This window comes from Musa acuminata, chromosome BXJ3-1, assembly GCF_036884655.1.
Source record: "Musa acuminata AAA Group cultivar baxijiao chromosome BXJ3-1, Cavendish_Baxijiao_AAA, whole genome shotgun sequence".
NCBI lineage: Eukaryota > Viridiplantae > Streptophyta > Magnoliopsida > Zingiberales > Musaceae > Musa > Musa acuminata.
The window spans coordinates 21,132,676-21,154,443 of NC_088349.1; the positions used below are offsets into that span (position 1 = coordinate 21,132,676).

Sequence of the window (21,768 nt, forward strand, 5' to 3'; positions counted from 1 at the left end):
TGTGATCCGGACGTGAAGTGAGCGAGTCATGATCCAGGTCATGTCACCTATTGATTGACCCAACACGTATCCCTTATCCAAATCCAGTCTTCTCAACTCTTCTAGCATATCCGTCTCTTTTTTTTATTATTTTTGGATGAATTTAAATCAAAACAGATACAAAATAACACGCTGAGACAATCTGACATGCCAGTCTCTGGAAAGCATTAATTCGCGCATCCACATACGTCATCGGCTTCATCACCCACTTTTTCCTATATAACCATGTTGCATGGCTTTGTTGATGACAGACCACCACAAGCGTGCCTTTGGTTGTGCCTAACAGAGAGAGAGAGGGAGACAGACCGATAGCCTCCTCATTCACTATGGCGATCCGATCGCCAGCTTCGCTGCTGTTATTTGCGTTTCTGATGCTTGCGCTCACAGGAAGACTGCAGGCCGGGCGCAGCTCGTGCATTGGCGTCTACTGGGGACAAAACACAGACGAGGGAAGCTTAGCAGATGCTTGTGCCACAGGCAACTACGAATACGTGAACATCGCCACCCTTTTCAAGTTTGGCATGGGCCAAACTCCAGAGATCAACCTCGCCGGCCACTGTGACCCTCGGAACAACGGCTGCGCGCGCTTAAGCAGAGAAATCCAGTCCTGCCAGGAGCGTGGAGTCACGGTGATGCTCTCCATCGGAGGTGGCGGGTCTTATGGCCTGAGTTCCACCGAAGACGCCAAGGACGTGGCGTCATACCTCTGGCACAGTTTCTTGGGTGGTTCTGCTGCTCGCTACTCTCGACCCCTCGGGGATGCGGTTCTGGATGGCATAGACTTCAACATCGCCGGAGGGAGCACAGAACACTATGATGAACTTGCCGCTTTCCTCAAGGCCTACAACGAGCAGGAGGCCGGAACGAAGAAAGTTTACTTGAGTGCTGCTCCGCAGTGTCCTTTCCCGGATTACTGGCTTGGCAACGCACTCAGAACAGATCTCTTCGACTTCGTGTGGGTGCAGTTCTTCAACAACCCTTCGTGCCATTTCTCCCAGAACGCTATCAATCTTGCAAATGCGTTCAACAATTGGGTCATGTCCATCCCTGCGCAAAAGCTGTTCCTTGGGCTTCCTGCTGCTCCTGAGGCTGCTCCAAGTGGTGGCTACATTCCACCCCATGAGCTCATATCTCAAGTTCTTCCGATCCTAAAGGATTCCGACAAGTACGCAGGAATCATGCTGTGGAATAGATACAACGACAGACTCTCCGGCTACAGTTCTCAAGTCAAGTCCCACGTGTGTCCAGCGCGTGGGTTCTCCAACATCTTATCTATGCCGGTGAAGTCTTCCAAGTAAACCTGAACGGCGTAGATGATCGGTGGTGTCGAAAACTCCGATCATCATGAGTCCCCCATCCTATCCGTGTGTGCTACGTATGGTGTTTCGCTTGTACTATATGTGGTCTTTTCAATAATATAATAAGGGGGTTTTGCACATCTTTATTTTGAAAGATTAAAAAAACAGCATAATTCAAGCTTCATTAGAAAAAAATTCAAGAAACCTTAAAAATAAATTTTAAAGATTAAATGACCACTTTTTATATTTTTGAGTTATAATATAATAAGGGACGGTTTTACATATCTATATTTCGAAAGATTAAAAAAACAGTATAATTCAAGCTTTGTTGTTTTCAAAAAAATAAAATTTTCAAGAAACCTTAAAAATAAATCATAAAGATCTAAATGACCACTTTTTCTATTTTTAAGTCCTCAAAATAGATATTTTTTACTATTTTCAACCCTTAAAAATGTCGAATTTATATTTTTCTAATTTTGATCAATTTAAGATGAATTCAAATGATCATTTTCTGTATTTTTTAAGTCCTTAAATAGGTACTTTCACTATTTTAGTATTTAAAAAACTGAGTTAATAATCACTTTGGATCAAAAACCATGGCTAAGAAGAAAAGAAGAAACTTTGAAGTTATAAGAAAGATGTTATTGTAGAAACATTAGTTATACCATTTTGGCATTTTATTCAAAATTAGTGTAACCCAAATCGAGAATCAAGTTTCAGTTTTTCAAAAAAATATTATATTTTCAGAACCTTCGGAAATGATTTACGTAGATGATCATTTTTTTCTATTTTAATTTTTAAAATATGTTACATTATTTTTTACTTATTTCAATTTAAATTATATCAAGACCATAAAAATGTGGGTTTGAGTATGGAATTAATAGATATTCTAATCTGAAAATAGTAAATAAGATATTCTAATATGAAAATGCTTATTTCAATTTAAGATGAATTTATAATTATTTTATGTCAAAAATCACTTAATAATTATCATAAATGGTCATTTAAAGCTTTGAGAAAAAAAATTCTTTTGGAGACCTGAGTTATGCTATTTTTTAATAAGATTATACTATTCAAAAATAGTGTAACTCATATTTCAATGTTTTTCGAAAATTTCTAAATTTACAATAAACCTTGAAAATCACATGGAACTAAATGATCATCTGTTTTATTTCTGAGCCTTTAAACGAGGTATTTTCACTTGATTTAAATTGTTTTTGACTTATTTTAATTAGAATTCTCTCAAGATCATTAAAATAAGGGTTTGAGTATGGAATTACTAGGTATTCTAATATTAAAAATACTACATGAGATATTTATAAATAATGATTATTTATTATTTATTATTTATTTAAAATATTAGTTATAAAAATGATATTTTATTTTTTTAATTTCGTTATGTTGACTTTATGTCTAATTAATATTTAATATTTTATTTGGTTTTTTGATATTTTATTATTATTTACTTGAGATATTCAAATAATATTATTATATTATATTTTACTTTATATTCAATAATGTGAAATTTATTTTATTCTTTTTGTCATACTTTTATTATTTTTTATAATATTTTTTATATTTATAATTTAATATTAATTTTAATATTTTTTTTATTAATATAAAACTAATATATATTAATATTATTGAATTATATTTTTTTATCTTGGTCGGAATCAAGATTTGAGTCTATCTTGAACCGGTTCAAATTGAATGAATTGGTTTAATTGAGTATGTTTGAAAAGGGGGGAAAGGAAGGAAAAGGATAAAACGTGATTTGAGCAGCACTTTTGTCATATGTAAAATGAGAACACTCTCCGACTATATATATATATATACTTATACATATATATATATATATATATACTTATACATATATATATATATACTTATACATATATATATATATACTTATACATATATATATATATACTTATACATATATATATATATACTTATACATATATATATATATACTTATACATATATATATATATATATATATATATATATATATATATATATATATATATATATATATATATGCAATTTGTATTATCACATTGAAACAATGATCTCAGTGGTAGAATACTATCGGGGGAAACTTAATGCCGGAGTCTTGAAGAAACGGTATTACCTGCGGCTGCTCAGCCAGGTCGCGGTACAAGTCATACTCCGCCTCGTAATCATGCAAGTCCAGCTCCGCCTTCTGGTTGGTGTGGTAATGGTGCTTCGCCTCCGGCAACTTCCCGAATCCGAAGACGCCAACTCTGTCGCAGATTCCCAACGCCAGCATCACCGCCTGCATCCCCGATGAGTAATGGAACGTCCTCGGGTCGTGGGCCTTCGCCCACTCCTCCGGCGCCTTCCCGGTCGTCTCCACAAATCTCTTCAGCGAGTAGTACTTGACGATGCGGGCGCATAGCATATCGAACCGCGCGTCCGTGATGAGGAGCGGCGCCTTGTGGGAGGAGTTGCAGGCGGCGTAGTCGAGGAAATGGGCGGCTTGGCAGATGTACATGACCATGGCGACGTTTTCGCCGTATGGATGGCAGAAACAGTCGTGCCGTCGAGCGCACAGGTGGAGTATGTTGCTGTTGACGAAGGAAAGGCCGGTCTTTGAGCCCACCTTGTGGCCGTACCCTTTGATGCGGGCGTTGTTGAGACGGATCACAAGCTCGTGGCCGTCGATCAGCTCGCCGTGGTCGTTGTTCAGAAGGATCCCGCTGTTGCCAACCACCGCGCACGAGCCATAACGCTCTGCCTCGGTGTCGAGGCGGCCGTGGTGGCGATCGATGGGGCGCTTGATGTGCTCGACTAGCTCCGACATGATCCCGGGATGGAATCGGCGGCGCTGGAACCAGTCACGAAGGGGGCGGCGGAAGTCGAGCAAGGCCCTGTAGTCCTTGGGGGCGCGGATCCGCTGGGAAAACCGCATCTCGTGCCGCCGCAGCACATCGAGGTGGTTCTCCCGCCGCCAGTCCGAATTGGTCCGGGGCCGCCCCCCGGCACCGCCGCCGCCGTGGCCGAATAGGAAGGTCCCGTCAAGGAGGTCGTCGACGTCCTTCTGCAGCTCCGTCTCCCGTTGCTCCACAGCAGCCAGCCTGAGGAGCGTCGCGTTGACCGGTGGCGCCTCCGGAGCCTGCCGCACGCGGCGCCTGCCGTCCTGGAGCACAGCCCGGAAGCCAAGGACTGAAAACACCCCGATCAGGATCAACAAACGGAACAACACACGCAGAGTTCCCTTCATCCTCGCCACTAAATCGGCGGATCTAAGTATAGCTCTGCGTTCGCGGGCAAGAACGCATCTTTACATCCAGATGCGCAATTCCCCCAGTCGGGGCAACAAAAGAAGCCAACTTTGGGGCGGAGACGGGAGAGATTTCGCGGGCCGAGCTACGATTGAGGATTCTGGATCGCCATGGATGGGGGATTTCCGCATCTTCCAGCTCCAAACCGCACGGGAGAGGTTGGGATTGCTCGATGGGGTTGATTCAACTATACAAGGCTGGCCAAAGGATTGGCTGGAGTTACACTTATCCAGCGTCCTACATTACCTCAGCTTCACCTTTCTTCTGATTGGGAGCAACGTGGGACCGTTGTCTGACCAGCCTCCACATCAGTAGAATTCTCTAACGAGAAGACAGGTGAGTTTTAGGGTAATTTCTAATTAGGTAAGAAGATATTTTCTTCGATTTGTATTAGGTAGAACAAGGACAGCTTTGGGAAAATAAAAATAAGAACAGTCACAAGTCGAAGAATGTTTCTTTTTGATTTGTTTCGCGTGATGGAGATGGAAAGATGGTTGACTGATTAATCTTTCTTTTTTTATATACTTTTTTTCTCCTCACTTATGGTGGACCAAATAAAAAAAAGTTCCTATTGTCAACTTATTGTTTTGCATGATATATGGGTTATTTATTCTAGTTTTTGGCATTGTCTTTGGGAAAAATGGAAGAACTTAAGGCTCTCATAGATAACATTTGAATATCTATATTAATCTTTTTTTTCCAAAACAAAAATCAGATTTTATTATTGTAGCAGTTAGTCTCTTATTATTATAATCCGTGCCAGAGCACAAAATAGACCTCAGTGGACATCAATATATGGTGTCGATGAAGATAAAAGTTTCCTTTCACTTTCTATAAATCAAATATTTTCATGGCTGTGACGACCAGCAACCATCAAACTTTATGGTTGCTATTGTGTCTAACAAATATAACCTTAGAGCTTAACAACGAAATCGTAATTACCATTTTGGCATCAAATAGATGGCACTATAAAGGAAAAATGAGTATTAACTACGGAGTAATTACAAATTTGTCACTAAAACATTTAATGGGGAAATGATTAGGATATGGAATGATGGGAGACTTGTTTGATTTCTTTCTTTCCTGTGCTGTTCAGTTCTTTGATTGTTCTTGATGAGGACCTGACGGTAGACTGAGAACCAAAGGAAGAGATTGATGATGGAAGAATTAGGTGCTTGTGGCTGTTTACCTAGCGATGGAGAAGCTGGCATGCATGGTGGACTTTGACTTGTATCGTCTTCAGTGCACTTGCATGTTAATGGAACTGTTCCTTTGCTGATTCAACAGTTGATTTCTGACTAAGCTGCGTAGGAAAAGTTGGATCCGATTGTTACTCTCATAATATCATGTGATTGAAAAATGATAGCTATAGGACTAAATGTAAGCTCATATGTATAAGAAGTCTAATTTAATCGAAAAGGAGGATACACATAATATTATCTTCGTAGTTGAGAGATGCTGAATGTTTGTTTTGTGATTGATATGTACGAAGATCAAAGTCACATAGATTTTTCGACTTGAACTCTCCAATACTCAAGTTAATGACGAATGATAAAACGAAAAAAATAATATTTAATAAATAATAATAGTAATAATAATAATAATAATCATGACTTGACTTGATGATCTCTTATAATAGATTTTAATCAGAGGAAATATTCTATAGGAGGTGAAATATTCCCAATCCTTTCATTTAATAATATCGATAGAATATTATTATAATATTTTTTTATTTTTAATTGATGTTCATGTGACTTAATTGTTAATCTAGACTTACCTTCTCTTACTAATTGTGCTATTACATCATGATTAAGTATTTTTTTTAATTATTATATAAAATTTATTGATCATTAATTTACCAATATATTAAATAAAATATAAAAAAAATATATTTTTATTATATATTTAGAGACCAACATTTCAAGAATGTTAGTTAGCCTTACTATTATTATTTTTTAAAAACATATCCCCACAAAAAATATACATAGAGCAAATAAAGAATAGCCACTTCTTTTGTCGACAAAGTGTTAATGATTCTAATATGTCATTATAATTGTAATTAAGTATCTAATTGTTGAATTTAATCTATATTATATCAATATGACTTGTTACCTAAGTTTACACATAAACCTATCCAAATTTAATTAATAAATAATTTAAGCTAATTTAAAGTGAGTAAGATAGTCAATAAATCCTCGATTAATGATCATTACTTGCGAACTTGCATCGAATTGAGACCTAATTATCCAACTAAACACTTGCATTCGGGACTTAATCCAACATGTGACATGTTCTAATATGTTATAAGACGACACGCGTCGAGGCATCGAAGGTATTAACCGGCCATAAAAGGTCAGTCTTGTCATCCGTATCGATCACCCTACGTTCGCTTCCTTCGAGCCCTAATCGCGTCTGACGCACCAATTTGCATCATCCAATTTCGTCGCCCGTCTCCCGCACTGTCCTCTCCGCCATCCCAAGGGCGCCGATCGCATCTCCCTGGGCCTACAACGATCTTTGTCCCTTCGGTGGCGCTCGCAGCTCTTTAGGAAGCTTGGATCGAAAGGTATCACAATCTCGCCCGACCTCACATCAAATGAGCTCGATATTTCGTTCAATATTTTCTTGATTCGAATTTGTGAATATTTGTTGGTGAAGCGATATGAAAGGGATGAAGGGCTTAGCAGGGCTGGTAGCAAGAAGCTATTTTTCGGGTAGGACTCCAAAGCCTAATCCAAGCTTGTTCAGAGGGAGAAGCGGATGCTATCTCCATTCTTCTTGTCGTGCAATCTCTTCTTCATCTTTTTCTCTTTCTCTTCGGAACCAGTGGCCCTTTGTTCGAAATCCATCGGAGTCATGGGTCTCGGCTCCGTGGATCGGGCTTGGAGGTGAGGTTTTCTTCTGATGTGTTGTGCGCTCATTCGTCCACAAAGTTTCCGCTGTTACAAGAACTTGATTGCTTTCATCTACTTTTCACCCTTATTTCACGTGAATTATGGCTATGAAATTATAAGAAATTGAAATTAACATCAAACGTGGTTGAACTTAAAACTGAACAAAGCAAGTACACAAAATGTCTAGACAACTTTCTAAGTTTGCTTTGAACAAAATAAAAGAACCCGGACCTCTATTATTTTCGAAATAAAAAAAATTCAAGGTTCAGCTTAACACCTGACTAAACTACTTTAAGATATATAAATTACCTATATTTTAGAATTATTTTTTCTCACTCATGCATGATCATGATAAATAGTTGCTAATTGCCTGTATCTAGTTTGCAAAATTAGAATGTTTCCATTTTAAAGAAACAGCTTGCTGTTTACGAAGTTGAGTTGTGATGAACTGTTCTCTTAGTTGCAATACTGAAGTCATTATGCTTTTTCTTCTTGTTTTAGGCTTCTAACTTAACGCATTTCTATGCTGACACCCTTTGAAATGGTGAAAATTTATATGGAAATGATCAGATTGAGTTCTGAGAATATGTATTTTTGGTTGGATGGCTATGATATCGGACATATGTCTGTGATAAGGATACCATAATCTTTTTGTTGTTACAATACAAAGCATCCCACATATTTTCTGCTACAAGTTTCTTTTGTAGTCTTAGTGGCCAAGCTAATTCATTTGAATAAGCAAAGTTTCTTATCTTGGTGACCAAGTGCTCCACATAGCACCTACAAGCAGTCAATGTGACAACATTGGTAACATGACTGTGTTATTGATCATCAAGATCTCTTGAATGGGTCACCTAGGGGGAATAGTTTGAGGGGTTTGAACTTTTTAAATGCCTCAAAATTTGGCAGGCCTGTCTTCTAGCTTGCAAGAAAAGATAACGTGTGATCACACTTTCTTTGGTGTCTTATTATACTTCATTATTCCCCTATCAAATTCAGTGACACTTGTATGCCTTGTGGAATTCAACAGCATCTTCAACAATTAAAGATGTCATCCCCTGGGTCTAACTGGTCTTTGAGGCACACGGAATTTTCTGTTAATGGTCAGCTGTGAGTGTAATACTTACAGTGTCAACAATATGCATTTCTATTTAAGTGGCTTGCAACTGATGTGATTTGTAGAGTCAGGTACTTCTGCAGTTGTCTTGCATAAGACCTAATTACAACAAAGTTGGCTTGATGTATTCAACAAAGTTCAGGATTGTGCCTAATAAAAAATTTATAATCATGTGGTCATGTGTAATCCATGTTTGATTACCTTACTGCTTTAGTTACCAATGCATAAAGAATCTTATTCTGTAACATTTAAGTTCATTAATGCCCATGTATAATGGGCTTTATGTAATGCTGATGTCACATATATGATTGTGTTGCAAATGATGATGAGGTCACTGCATATTGTAAGTCCAGGTGATTGGTGTCTTTCACAAAGTATTGTGGGAGACTTAATTTTCTGACCATTTTTTGTACAGAACAGAGGAGGGGCATGTTTATTCAAACACAGTCGACACCCAATCCACTGTCTCTCATGTTTTACCCAGGAAAATCAGTAATGGAAGTTGGAAGCGCTGATTTTCCCAATGCTCGTACAGCTATGACTTCACCACTGGCTAAATCTTTATTTGGCATTGATGGTATAGTTTTTTTTTCCATTGAGCTCTTGCTTTTTCTTAGACTTAAAATTGTCAGTTTGCTTTAAAATGTCAATGCGCTTGTTCTCGTATTGCAACTCCCTGCTGACAGTTGCTTTACGTTAAGTTTCTAGAAATTTTTCTGATGGTTGCTGAATTAACTTACCACTCTTTTGTGTCGATAACTTATCTCTTAATGTCAATATAAGTCCTCTATGCTCAATAAATATCATGTGGAGTATTTTGCCACTGTTAATGTCTTATGCTTATATGTATTTTGTTAATATATACATGCTACTTTTCTTAACTTATGTCCTTCTATGAATGCTGAAAACTGACTTCCATCACTAATTACTAGGAAAATATCAATTATTGCAATTTAGGTTGTGGTTAGGAGAATATTCTAAGACAATCAAGTGTTTTGTTGACTTAAATATGTTCTTTACAAAGTAAGCCTGAGCCATTGACAGAATGTTGGACACTTTGAAATGCTTTTGGTGTTCTTGTCGGCCATTGACAATTGGAAACTTCCTGCCACATGTTGGGTAGCTTAAAATAACACTTATTTAAATATGTTTAGGACTTTTAATTTATCGAGGATTTTTGTTGTACATAATTAACTTTTAAAATTTCTTTTGTTGAAGTATTTGTGAAGTAGTTGCTTATATAATTTGTTGTTATGCTTCAGAAGCATAGTTTATCTATTATATATAAGGCATACAATTACAACAGCATATGAAATGTGCACATAGCAGTTGCTGTGACTATGAATTATCTTTTATGAGATTTAGGTGATGTCTTATATCCATATCATATTGTCCATGTCCAGTTTCCTTGTCCATGCTTTATAGGTGATCGGCAATCCAATGTGGTACAACTTTCTCATCCCCGACAGAAGGGTGAGGCCCCCTGATTATTGGTCTGTAGATGTCTTTATGCTTTCATACAATCTGGAATAATTAAATATACATATCTGTCTGGCACATATCTGTAGTGCAGTCTGCTAAATGTGTCCAAAATTCTTGCCAATGGCTTGCATTACCATTTGACTGTCAGGATTCTATTCTTTTCTTTTGTAAAGCTTTGTTGGTATTAACTATTCATAATATCTTCTGTGGTACAGCCATATAAGGTCATGGACTTTTTTCTTTTTTTATCTCGAAACCAGAAAATATTAAGGGCTATGATTAAAGAACACTTCTGTCATCTCTACAGAAAAAAGTAGCACAAAATTCAGACTGGAGATGACTTGCGAATAAACATTATGACCTGGTGGCCCCTTGGAGGTTTGCAATGTCCGACACTTAGATAATGGAAGAATAATGTGTTATCAGATGCAATTCTTATGCATTTGTGGGTGCATATAACAATTATCATACCTTAGTTGATGCATGAGCAGTTTACAAGGCTTCCACTATCTAAGTACCCATATGACATTTATTCCTTCAGTAACTACAAAAGGTTTGTACTATTAAAATGTCTGTGTGGCATGTATTGCTTCAATGGGTAGACACAAATGTTAATGCATGACTATCAAGTTAAGTTTAAATTTTCATGCATGAATATCATTGGACTGAAACTGGGCACTCTAGACTGAGACCTAATCAGTGAGTTTGACATTCATGGATGGAGTTAGGGCTTTTCGGATGTACCTTGATATTGATTAATGAGGTGATTCTGGAGCTTGATTTGGATCTATGGGTTTACAGGTAGGTTCTGGTTTTACAAAAGGTTCTATTGGGTATTGGTGATTTGGAGATAAGTAGTCCATCGACACCTCTAGTCATGATTGCAAGTTAGTGTAAGACAATATAAGCTGAAAACTGAAATTTGTAATAATGATTTTTTTAGAAATTCTTGTAGTCAAATTAATTGGTGGGCACGGATATGTATACCCTATGCCAAATATTTGGGAGTTAAAGGTTATTGAAACTAGAAAAAAGAATAAAGTTTATTGCGAAACATATTACTATTCTTTATATGAAATTGAGAAAAGCCGAAACAAGAATTTTTCTGTAAATGGTCAGGTTGATTCTAATAATTTGTATGAGTCGTTCTCTAAGCTGTACTATCAATGTCTCCTGTGAGGGACTGCAAAGCTCTTGCTCCTTTTTGGAAGACTATTTACCATTTTTCATTCTCAAGAATCCTCAATTTTAGAATCTTGATTCCTTGAGTAGATAATCTTATCACATTAGGACATTTCAGTGATTTGAGTATACCTTTCTGTTGATGCAATTTAAAGCTATGTGCAGTATAGTACCAGCAGGAATATTTCATTCTAGGAAGAACAGAAGTTTTGCTTCATTAAGTTTTATAAAGTTTGCCAATTCACAAGGCTTCTGCCAATACGAGATCTGAGAAGAACAATGTGCCCAATCTTACCCTTGCAAGTAGAAAGGTTGTTTCCATTGTTAGAACTCTGGTTATATAGAACACAAAAGGGCAACCTTATTATGGCACTAAGAATCATCTTCTATTAAGTTTTGGAAGGAGTCATGAAAAAAAAAGGTTTTATTATGCTTAAGTTCCTTCAATATTGGATCCACATGTCCGTATCTTGCTGGCTTTTTAATCTATATGCTTACTAGTACTGTTCCATCTCTCTTACAAAATACTGAGTGCATTACACTTGGTATGAATACTGAGTGTGTTACAATTAGACATGCTGAAATTTTATGAAACTATGGGTAACGCAGGAGTCACAAGGGTATTCTTTGGATCAGACTTTGTCACTGTAACAAAGTCAGAAGATGCTTCATGGGATTTTCTGAAGCCTGAAATTTTTGCTGCAATAATGGACTTTTATTCATCTGGGAAACCACTTTTCCTCGAGTCAAATGTTGCAGCTTCTATGGACACAGCAATTCATGAGGTTTATACTCTCTTGTTACAGATTTTTTTTATCATAACAGTTATAGAAACTTGATTGTATGCGATGACCAGAATTTTCATGCAAATTTCATTTTGGTTCTTTTTGGACTAAAAGAATCTAGTTGAACTAGTCTTAAGATTGGTTGTAATTGAAAAACAAATATCCTGGACAAGTAAATGAATTGATAAGTTCATGGTGTAATTTCAATAGAGGTTCATAGATTTAGAACCTGCTGGCTTCCAGTAGCTTTTCTCCATGAGGAGAAAAAAGTTCAGCTCAGTGCATATTAGGTCTCTATCCTGGAAGTAGAGTTCAGTATTGGGATTATAGTGAACTTCAATATTGTTAGTTTAATTTGAATGTTTGCATCTTGGAACTTATTATATGATCAGTTTGCTGTACTTTGTGGCCTTCTGAAACTAAATAATATTTTGTAGGACGATTCAGAGATTGTTGCGATGATCAAAGAATTGTTAGAGACACGAATTCGACCTGCAGTGCAAGATGATGGTGGGGATATCGAATACTGTGGATTTGATCCGTATGGCTCTTCTCCCCCGTTCATTCTCATCAGATATAAACTAGAGTTTCACATCCTGTTAATTCAGCAGTGACCTAATATTACTTGATGTTTACTTTTCAGTGAAACTGGGATAGTCAAGCTAAGAATGCAAGGTGCCTGCAGCGGCTGCCCGAGCTCATCTGTGACTTTGAAGTCAGGCATTGAGAACATGCTCATGCATTATGTGCCAGAGGTAATATTAAGATGCATGGTTGTTTATTTTATATTCTAGGATGAGGCAGAAAAATTTCTTTTCAAATTTGAGATCTTTGGAGGCAATCTCTCATCCCAAGAAGTTTTAAGAATGAGCTAGCTTTATTGAATCAGATACTAGTACATAACAGTGCCATATTGGTTGTTCAGAAACACCATAGATCTATTAGATGTTGCTATCAATTTCTTTTGATGTTAAATTTTATTTCTAAGATATCGATTTATGGTGCTTGGTAATCTCTAAATAAACTGGCTTATAATGTCTTTAGTAATATACTATAACACTCTGTTTTCGTTGTGTGGGCATATGGAAATAGTGGTTGACCGATTGCTGCACAAGACATGTCTGCATCTAGATCTTATAGGCAACATATGTACTATTCGTCCAGTTGCTTAGAATAGAACCGAACATATGATTTAGTCTTTGAGTTCTACTTTGCCATGTCTCAGAGTAACAAATATTTGCTAAAATAAACCTGTTCTTGTGTTAAAATGTCGACTGCAGGTCAAAGGGGTTGAACAGGAGCTGGATATGGTTGCTGATGCTCCATTGAGCAGTCAATTGGAATGAAGTGTTACTGAAGTAGCGTAATTATCTAATCTTGGTTACCTTTTGTGGTTTCCGAGCTGAGTAAATTTGGAGTTGTATTGGAATGAGTAAGTGGTCGACAGCAGCAGTTTGTTGGCTTAATCCTTTGAACCAAAAGGCAAATAAATCAAAGCAATGTATGACCCCGTCACTCATCTATGATCCCGTGCTTATTTTCGGGTATGTATCGACATTTCTTTGTTGACAGTGGAGAATACGAGAGTAAAACAGTGCGACAGAAGAAAAGAAAGAAAGAAACAAACATGCATATTTCAGTTGGCCTTTTTCGCTCCAAAGTGGCAGACGCAACCCCAAGTAAAAGATATTGCTCGGGGGTCGGTAAATAAAACTCCTCCTTTTTAGTTGATCTGATGGTGGATGCAAGCAGATGTTTAATATGCAAATGAACAAAAAGGGGCATCATTGTAATCTTCCATGTTCATTTACTGTTGTTGGATGATGTGTCCTTTCCCAATTTTAATGCGTGGTGCACATGTCGAAATCTCGCCACAGTAGTTCACTAGCAATCCTAAGGTTTAGAGGCGTAACACTGGCAAAACCAAATCTTAAAGTTTTGGTGGCATATATCAGTTTGGGTAGTCCATGATACTTCTCACCACCTTTTTATCACCATTGGTAATCGAGACCTTGAACAAACCACTCTCTTCTTCCTCGGCTTTGCCTGTTTCATCTTTGTTGGACAGACTGAGCTATATTGACCTGAATGAATAAATATTTTAAAATATATGCAACTTTAAGTCGAGGCATAAATCCACAAATCATTTCATGTAAACAACTAAAAGATTTAGAAACATTAAAAAAAAACATTTTTCGGTAAAACAACACCATCTCCAAAATTCATGAGGGCAAGCTATAGCACCTGCTGCTTTGATTCGTCTTTTTACAGAAGCCATGAAAGCCAAGAAACCCATTTGGCTCTTTTGACACTGAGCCACGAAAGAAAGAGTAGGAGCAGAAAGTCTACCAAACACGTCAACAGAAATATGCCACAACTACACAAATATGACACAAAACATTGCAAAAGAAAAGCTCAAACATCACCCCTTCTAACTTGATCATGGTGGATCTAGTAGCAACATAAAGCTTCAAGTAGCCAAAGGTGGTCTAAAATACCAGCTAAATTCTGATTATTACCTAAAAAAATTCAATATTAAATGTCATTGGAAAACTTGATTGCAACACCAACCAAGTGCTCATTATCAGGAGAGTTTTGATGAGGAAGCTTATAATCCCAACCCGAGTGAAACCAGATGACTCATTCTCACATTCTAGAGTGGTTTTAGGATTCCTAGGCTTGACCGAGTACTGGAAGTTTATCTAATACCTTCCTAAACTATTTGATCGTGTCTATAGGAAGTAATAGGAAACCTTCTGGTGTATTTAATTGATCACTCACGAACAAAACCATCAGAGCGAATGCTATCATGCATAGGACCTTGTCCTGATGAAACATGAAGCATAGTGAAACATCATTTAAACGTTTGCTACACTAACAATATATGCATTCCATGCATCTTGTTGCTGGAAGGATGCCACCATTTCGTACTTGACATCTCGGCTGACGGTAAATTCCTCCGAGTTCTGATTGTCCGTGGTGTCTGGCATTTTTCGGATCCAAACATGTATGGATTGGAATCCAGCCTCCTCCAAGCAATCCTTGATTTCTGGTAGTGACCACCTGTAAAGACAGAGAATTTGACCACTTCAACTCTCATATCTGTTTCTTAAGCAGCGAAAAATGGATTTTAACCATAATGGTTAAAATAAAACTATCAAATACAGCTTGCACGTTGGAATGAGGTGCTTTATGAAAAGCAAATTTGACAAGTCATGGCTGAAGCTTCAGATATCTCTTGTGTGCAAGTGCTTGAAGCCTTGCATTTAGTTCAAGTTGGAGCATTAACATGTTATCAAACTGTGTTTGCCTGTAGTTTTCTCATGCACCTATGGTACATTGCCACATGAAGTGTGGAGAAGTTAATTGCATAAATTTGGTCATGAAGTGATGTGAATGGTGTTCCAACCCTTGGTTTGATTAAGTTAAGCTACTTTGTTTTCTTGCACAAAAAAAAGGGGCATGAAGCCAGATCAAGATTAAGGATAAGATGTTTCTGTGACAACATTTTTGTAGCAGCAGATCGGAACTTGCAAAAGAAATATTATCCAAGCAATAATGCTGCTAAAAAAAAGACCAAGAATAACAATAGCAGCATAGATGCATAGAAAACATCATGATTTATTGGTTGGATATCAAAGACGAAACTTACAAGCGCCAGTCATATGAAAATGCATGCCGTATTATCTGTTGCTTTCCAAGATGAAAGTGGAGGCTAATTTTTGTCCTGCGGTTTATGATATCAAATTCTGCTTGCTCCCATACATACTGCAATCACAACAAAATACGTAAGCCACATAGGAAGGAGATAAGCTCAAACTTTGAGTGTCATCAAAAAATTTATAGCAGCCAAAATTTTGATATAGAAGTGCAAAAGTTTAGTTCCTTTAATACTTTTGTAAGTCAAGACACAATCACTGAGACAATGTTAAACTGCATTTTGTTCCAAACAACTTCCATGTCAATTACATTCTCATCCAACCATTTTAAAGGCAACATCGATTAAGTTCTCATCAATTTCTATTGCATGAAGGAACAAGCAACACAAGGTCAAGATCAGCTTGTTATTAGGTGTCCCAAATAGGAGATTCAGATATCTGCAAATTCTGCTTACTTACTAGCCAAACCTCCTTTTGTAGAGCATAGTTTGGTCATGCATAAAGTAATTCTCATGATGCAGGTACACCCACAAAAAATATGCATCTGATGACATCAAGAACAGAACTTACTGTAAAGTTAGAGAACCTTCTACGAAGATGCAACTTGCACTCTGATGACACACCTCCATATAGATCCATCACAAAAATGCCACCCTTCTTCGATAGTGCATTAAAAGCATGCTTGAAGTACAAAACTAAGTCTTTGCGCTTTTGGAGGCAACAACAGCTGTAATTGAATGCACAGACAATGTCTCTATTTGGCAGTGCATCAATTTTGACGGATGCATAGGTGAAGCATCCTTGAACTTCAGAATCATCTCTCTCATTTGTTGTGACAGCTTCTGAAGCACCATTTTTGTCAGATAAAGCTAGATCTTTCACAAGATCTTCAACTTGGTGTTTCACAAGGCAAGCGTCCTGAGGGCACAACACATTACCATGGAGAAGAGAGATCCTAGAACACCCATCACCTCCAACCTTATTTAGATTGTTCTCCAAGCACCAGTTAAGTGCTTCAAGGTCCAAATCAACACCAATTGCAGTTCGTCTTGGGTCACTGCGGAGCCACTCACAACTGCCAAATACAGGAAGGAAAGCAAAATTTTTCATCAAAGTCAGCAGATAAGAATCTAACAGATAAAAATAAGGAGAATCTAACAGCTGAACAATTTCATTCTATTTTGTAGACAACAATAATAACACCAACAAATTTAGATGCCAAATTTGTTAGTGATTCAAAAATATACAAGAAAAGGTGAAAGGAAGTAAAGAAATATACTAAATGTGTACAGTGACCTCAAGAGCACTTCTTGTATTTGTTATCCAACTATCTTTGGTGTTATATTTTGTAAATCATTATTCTAATGAATTTAATAATTGATGTTGCCTTCCTCATCTATTTCTACAATGATCATTAATTCAAACTTCATTAATCGACTCTTACTTGATGGTTCTAAGTTAATCACATCAAAAGAACAATGGCATAAAGCTTGTCCTCCGAAACTTCCAAAGCAAATGAACTGAAAATTAGGAGCATCAAACAAGGAAACAAGACTCTATTCAAGAACAATTACCAAGTGGTAGCAAAAATGGGCCACCTACTTCTTATAAGCACTACTCCATAAATATAGATATCAAATTTTGAGCAAGCAACATGAGTAGGATATTTGTATGAAGAGTGAAATCCACAACAATCTCAGTGAAATCCAAGTGGCTTAGAATATATCAAGATGAAGAATTCTCATCACCTCTTGCAATTGTTCATGCCTGTTGTCTCTTTTGTATCCAGATGATGATGTAGAAAAACAAGCCAAATAATTTTTTACCTTATTTTCATTGGTAGGATTAGAAACATAAATTAACTTCCAGCTACAGATTACTTCTCTCGGTTATAGCCGGGCTCCTACAGAAACTACTACACTTGGATTCACTAAACCTCCTAAAAAGATGCAGGAATTCTCTGACAGATGGGCCACCGAAGTAACTAATGAAAGGTGGATTTCTTCATTAAGTTCTAACTTAACTGTACATTATTCACATCGATTCAAGATTCTGATAGAAAATTTTCACTTGTTTGCTTCCCAAAATCAAATGCTGTCACCAAAGAACATTGCTACAAGAGCAACTATACACCTTTGAACCTAACCAAATTTCAGTGGCACTGAAGAACCAAAAAGAGGAAAAAAGACAACAAGTTTCGAGCACAAATATTTGCATTTATACCTCAGAAGGGCAGTGCCGCAGAAATCTTCTTGCAAATGGAGCGGAAACCGCCCACCGACATACATCAAGAAGAACTTTTGCATGTAGCTGATATCTCCCTTGGGCGACTACTCCGACACATCATCATCAAAGATAAAAGAAATCCAACTTTAATAGAACCTATAAACCCTAACCAGAAAGCTTTCCCGGATAATAGAGGTTTGATTTCACCTGGACCGACAGCTGATAGAGATGGAATTTGGACGGAGCAGCCGCCGCCCACGGTCTTCCTCCATCATCATCTTCTTCTTCTCCCGATTCGCTCTCTTGGTGTTCTCGATCGGTGGTCGGCGGCGGGACGTCGTAAGCTGAGGAGGGCAAGATGTCCTCCTCGTCACTAGCGTCGCCACCCCGACGGCCTTGCGGCTCCCGGTGCTTCTTCCCGCGCTTTCCCATTCCTCAGGTTTTCGTTCTCACTGTAGGTTTTCAGCAGTCGGACCTCTACTAGAGCCGTCTTCCGGTCTTCGCCGCCGTCTCACATCAAAACCGGACCCGATCGGTTTGGGTTTCTCTCTGAGCCCTTAAGGGCGCAGCACGGCGAACTCTTCTTACCACGCCCGAGAAGGAACCAGCCCCGGAATTATCCAGGGTTCGGTGCCACCCAAGACTTTGTGCGGGACCCAGTTTTCAGTTGACACCACACCCTTGTGTGTTCCAGGGGTGGACTCAGTGTGCAGCCGACCATAGGAAACATACTCGTGTCACCGATCAAGACACGACCGCATGATGTGGCGTGGCACCCTACAGCCCCTCTTCACCACGTAATTGTGTAGTGAGTCGTGACTCAAGTGGCTCTAGTCATTACGTCGGTGAGAGACGTACCTCGAATAGTCACCACGTAGGTAATACACATACACATATATGACCGATAGGAACGACACGTCAATTATTCGTCACGATACAACGACCTTTGTAATGCGAATCGACATGTGGTGTCAGAGGGTACAATTTCCAACGTGTAATTTTAAGTTTGCAGATTGCATGTGTATTAATTACTATATATATATATATATATATATATATATATATATATATATATATAGAGAGAGAGAGAGAGAGAGAGAGAGAGAGAGGGGGGGAGAACATACCGGAGAATTTAACATTCAAATGGGTCCCACTTTACAGGTGGACAAAACCTAGTCCAGTCCCTATAAATACTCTCTCATGTCTTACTACTGCTCCTTTCTCTCTGCATCTGATCTCATCATCTTCTTCCATGGAGAGGGTCATCCTTTGTGCCTTCTCATTGGTCTTCCTCATGATGGGTAAGGCTGCCTTCGGCTCACCTCAGTTTGGTTTGCTTCTCACGCTCATCGGTGTTCAGTTCTACGAGACTCCTCATGTTGCAGGGACTACGATTACTGGTAGTGATACTGGCAAGCAGGAGGAATACCGAGCTCGTAAGCTGTTCGTCTTCGGCGACTCATACGCCGACACAGGAAACCTGGGGAAGAAGCTGGGGAGGAACATCGCGCGTTCCTGGTTTGAGCCTTATGGCATGACCTTTCCCAAGAAGCCCGCCGGCCGGTTCTCCGACGGGAAGGTCCTCACCGACTACGTTGGTCAGTCTGTTCTTTCCTTAGAGTACTAAGCTTTTGTCTTATAGATTAACTCTCTCTCTTTCTACAAAGATCTGCTTTGCTTTTTCATCTATCCACACCACGTGTAACTCTCTCTCTCTCTATCTATCTATTTCTAATACCGACGTTTACATCGGTCCCTGTGATTCTTCTCTTCAGCGTAGTCTAAAGTAGCTTACATCTTTACAAAAGGAACTCTCGCTTTGGCGATCTTTTTACCAACTCACTGTCTCATGACTCGATATTATTCTCCTCTCAATCAGTGGTTGCAGTTGATATGCCTTCATGCATTATTACTTCCCTTCAACACCTTGTAATCTATTGTTTCTTTTGGTTTACGCATCATGAGGCCACCACCACAGTGTGTCCATTGAATATAATAGTACGCATCCGATTCCATAGCTTTGCTAGATTGCAAGCATGTGTCTGAGCTCGTTTCTGGCAAAAGAACTGCAGTAATATGTAGTTGTTTCCACATGGTGTGGCAGCTTCTCTTATCAGAATCAGTTCTCCCATCCCCTATAAGATCAGAAGAGTCGGTGACAAGCTGATGCTGCTACAAAATGGCATGAACTTTGCCGTCTCCGGCTCTGGCATCTTCGACACGGGGAACTTCCAGAGAAACCTATCCGCTCAGATCGATGAGTTCCAGTCTCAGATCGACGCTGGCGTCTTCTCAGAACATGACATCAAGTTTTCTGTTGCGTTGATCGTTGCGTCCGGGAATGACTACATGCACTTCTCTCAACTCGATCCGAACTATTTGCTGGTGAGTATCCGAGAAGGAAACATGACGACGTTTCCATACGAAAGAAAGAACGACAACCATGACGACGTTCTTCCCATGCTTTTGCAGCATCTCCATCGGTTCATGGATCGTCTGTTCGCGCAGCTGAAGGCAGACCTGAAGCGCTTTGATCGCATCGGGGTTCCGAAAGTGGTCGTCACCAACCTGCACCCGATCCAATGCATCCCGTACTACACCCGGCAGACGAACTACACGATTTGTCCCGCGAACATATCGGCGGCAGTGGCAGACCATAACCGCAGGGTTGATCGACTGGTGGAGGAATTGGATGGAGGTAGTAAGACAACAACCTTCCTGTCTCTTGACGTGAACACGGCCTTCTCAAACGTACTCCGTCAAGGTAATCAGCTACGCTATCTTCTCCTGATATAACAAAGTGAGAGATGTATTGCAAGAATCAGAAGTAGTTCTTTACTTGTCCAGTGAATGGAGCAGAGACGATCAAGTACTTGTTGGTGCCATGTTGCGAGAGTAGCTCCGGCACAGCAGCCTGCAGTCAGGTAGATGCCCAGGGGAACAAGTTGTATAGGGTGTGCCGCCACCCGGAGGAACACTTCTACTGGGACTCAGCACACCCGACTCAGGCCGGATGGGCTGCAGCCTTCCAGTACCTCGAGCCCTCGCTACGCAGCTTCCTCCTCCCCTGTCCTGTTTGAGATCTCATGTTGCAGAGATCAGCTTCCATTGTTTCCATTTTCTCGTCTCTTGTCAGGACGCTCGCTTGTCAGTGGAGGTCAATTATCAGTCATCGATCGCAGGTCTAATTAGCCTATCGTTAATTTGATTAAGGAGAAAGACTATTTGCGTCATCGTTAACTCCACATTTGCATCTTCTAATGAGCAGAAACTCTGAATCTAATTCGGACGGGAATCAAACATGTGTTGTCTGTATTTGCAGCTCGATCAGAATTCATATCCACGCATGCCATGCGTCTATTAATACATGCATGCAGATAAGAATAATACGAATGATGATCCAAATCTATAATTCTTATGACAAATTTCATGTGTTGGTAGTAGAAAATGGAAACCCTAACTCGTTTCTCTCCAAACAAATCTGTTGGCAAGGAAAGGAAGAGTACAACTATGGCTTTTATATAGCATATGAACATATATTAATTCTCGACTACCATATAGTTGCAGTAAGCTTTTCATGAGAATTTACAAAAAAACCTAGAAAAATATACTTGGAGAAAAATATAGATTCTTTAATATAATAATAATAATAAATATAAAATAAAACTTTAACCTTTTTCAACATCCTCTTATATAGATTTTGGAAGAATATTTCTAAAAAACCTTAAGAGTATACAGGTTCTTTTTCCTATATATCTGTCTCTTACCAAGATGAGAT

At 38.6% G+C, this 21,768-nt stretch overlaps 5 protein-coding genes across 6 annotated transcripts; 3 read left to right on the forward strand and 2 right to left on the reverse strand.

Moving 5' to 3' along the window:
- Positions 1-314: 314 nt before the first annotated feature.
- LOC135629645 (acidic endochitinase-like) lies at positions 315-1,475 on the forward strand. The gene has a single exon (XM_065137337.1). It carries the CDS (start codon positions 366-368, stop codon positions 1,335-1,337), a length of 972 nt encoding a protein of 323 aa, XP_064993409.1. The 5' UTR covers positions 315-365; the 3' UTR covers positions 1,338-1,475.
- Positions 1,476-3,385: 1,910 nt separating this feature from the next.
- LOC103973812 (sialyltransferase-like protein 1) lies at positions 3,386-4,834 on the reverse strand. Its single transcript, XM_009388474.3, has one exon. The coding sequence runs from the start codon at positions 4,582-4,584 to the stop codon at positions 3,412-3,414; it is 1,173 nt and encodes a 390-aa protein (XP_009386749.2). The 5' UTR covers positions 4,585-4,834; the 3' UTR covers positions 3,386-3,411.
- A 2,170-nt stretch (positions 4,835-7,004) lies between these two features.
- LOC135628339 (nifU-like protein 4, mitochondrial) lies at positions 7,005-13,628 on the forward strand. Of its 2 annotated transcripts, none has more exons than XM_065134959.1 (7): positions 7,005-7,211; positions 7,304-7,359; positions 9,072-9,233; positions 11,930-12,105; positions 12,543-12,646; positions 12,749-12,860; positions 13,386-13,628. In XM_065134959.1, exons 2-7 carry the CDS (start codon positions 7,308-7,310, stop codon positions 13,449-13,451), a joined length of 672 nt encoding a protein of 223 aa, XP_064991031.1. In that variant the 5' UTR covers positions 7,005-7,211; positions 7,304-7,307; the 3' UTR covers positions 13,452-13,628. The 2 variants fall into 2 exon arrangements, with proteins under 2 accessions (XP_064991031.1, XP_064991029.1); XM_065134957.1 differs by having other exon boundaries at positions 7,006-7,211; positions 7,304-7,533.
- Positions 13,629-14,847: 1,219 nt separating this feature from the next.
- LOC135628802 (uncharacterized) lies at positions 14,848-18,593 on the reverse strand. Its single transcript, XM_065135713.1, has 5 exons — positions 18,198-18,593; positions 17,988-18,094; positions 16,335-16,839; positions 15,758-15,873; positions 14,848-15,168 (listed from the first exon to the last, which is right to left on the reverse strand). The coding sequence occupies exons 1-5, from the start codon at positions 18,420-18,422 to the stop codon at positions 14,964-14,966; spliced, it is 1,158 nt and encodes a 385-aa protein (XP_064991785.1). The 5' UTR covers positions 18,423-18,593; the 3' UTR covers positions 14,848-14,963.
- A 632-nt stretch (positions 18,594-19,225) lies between these two features.
- On the forward strand, positions 19,226-21,201 carry LOC135628424 (GDSL esterase/lipase At5g03610-like). The gene is made up of 5 exons (XM_065135059.1): positions 19,226-19,291; positions 19,376-19,588; positions 20,095-20,375; positions 20,463-20,754; positions 20,838-21,201. The coding sequence occupies exons 1-5, from the start codon at positions 19,243-19,245 to the stop codon at positions 21,068-21,070; spliced, it is 1,068 nt and encodes a 355-aa protein (XP_064991131.1). The 5' UTR covers positions 19,226-19,242; the 3' UTR covers positions 21,071-21,201.
- The last annotated feature ends 567 nt before the right edge of the window (positions 21,202-21,768 follow it).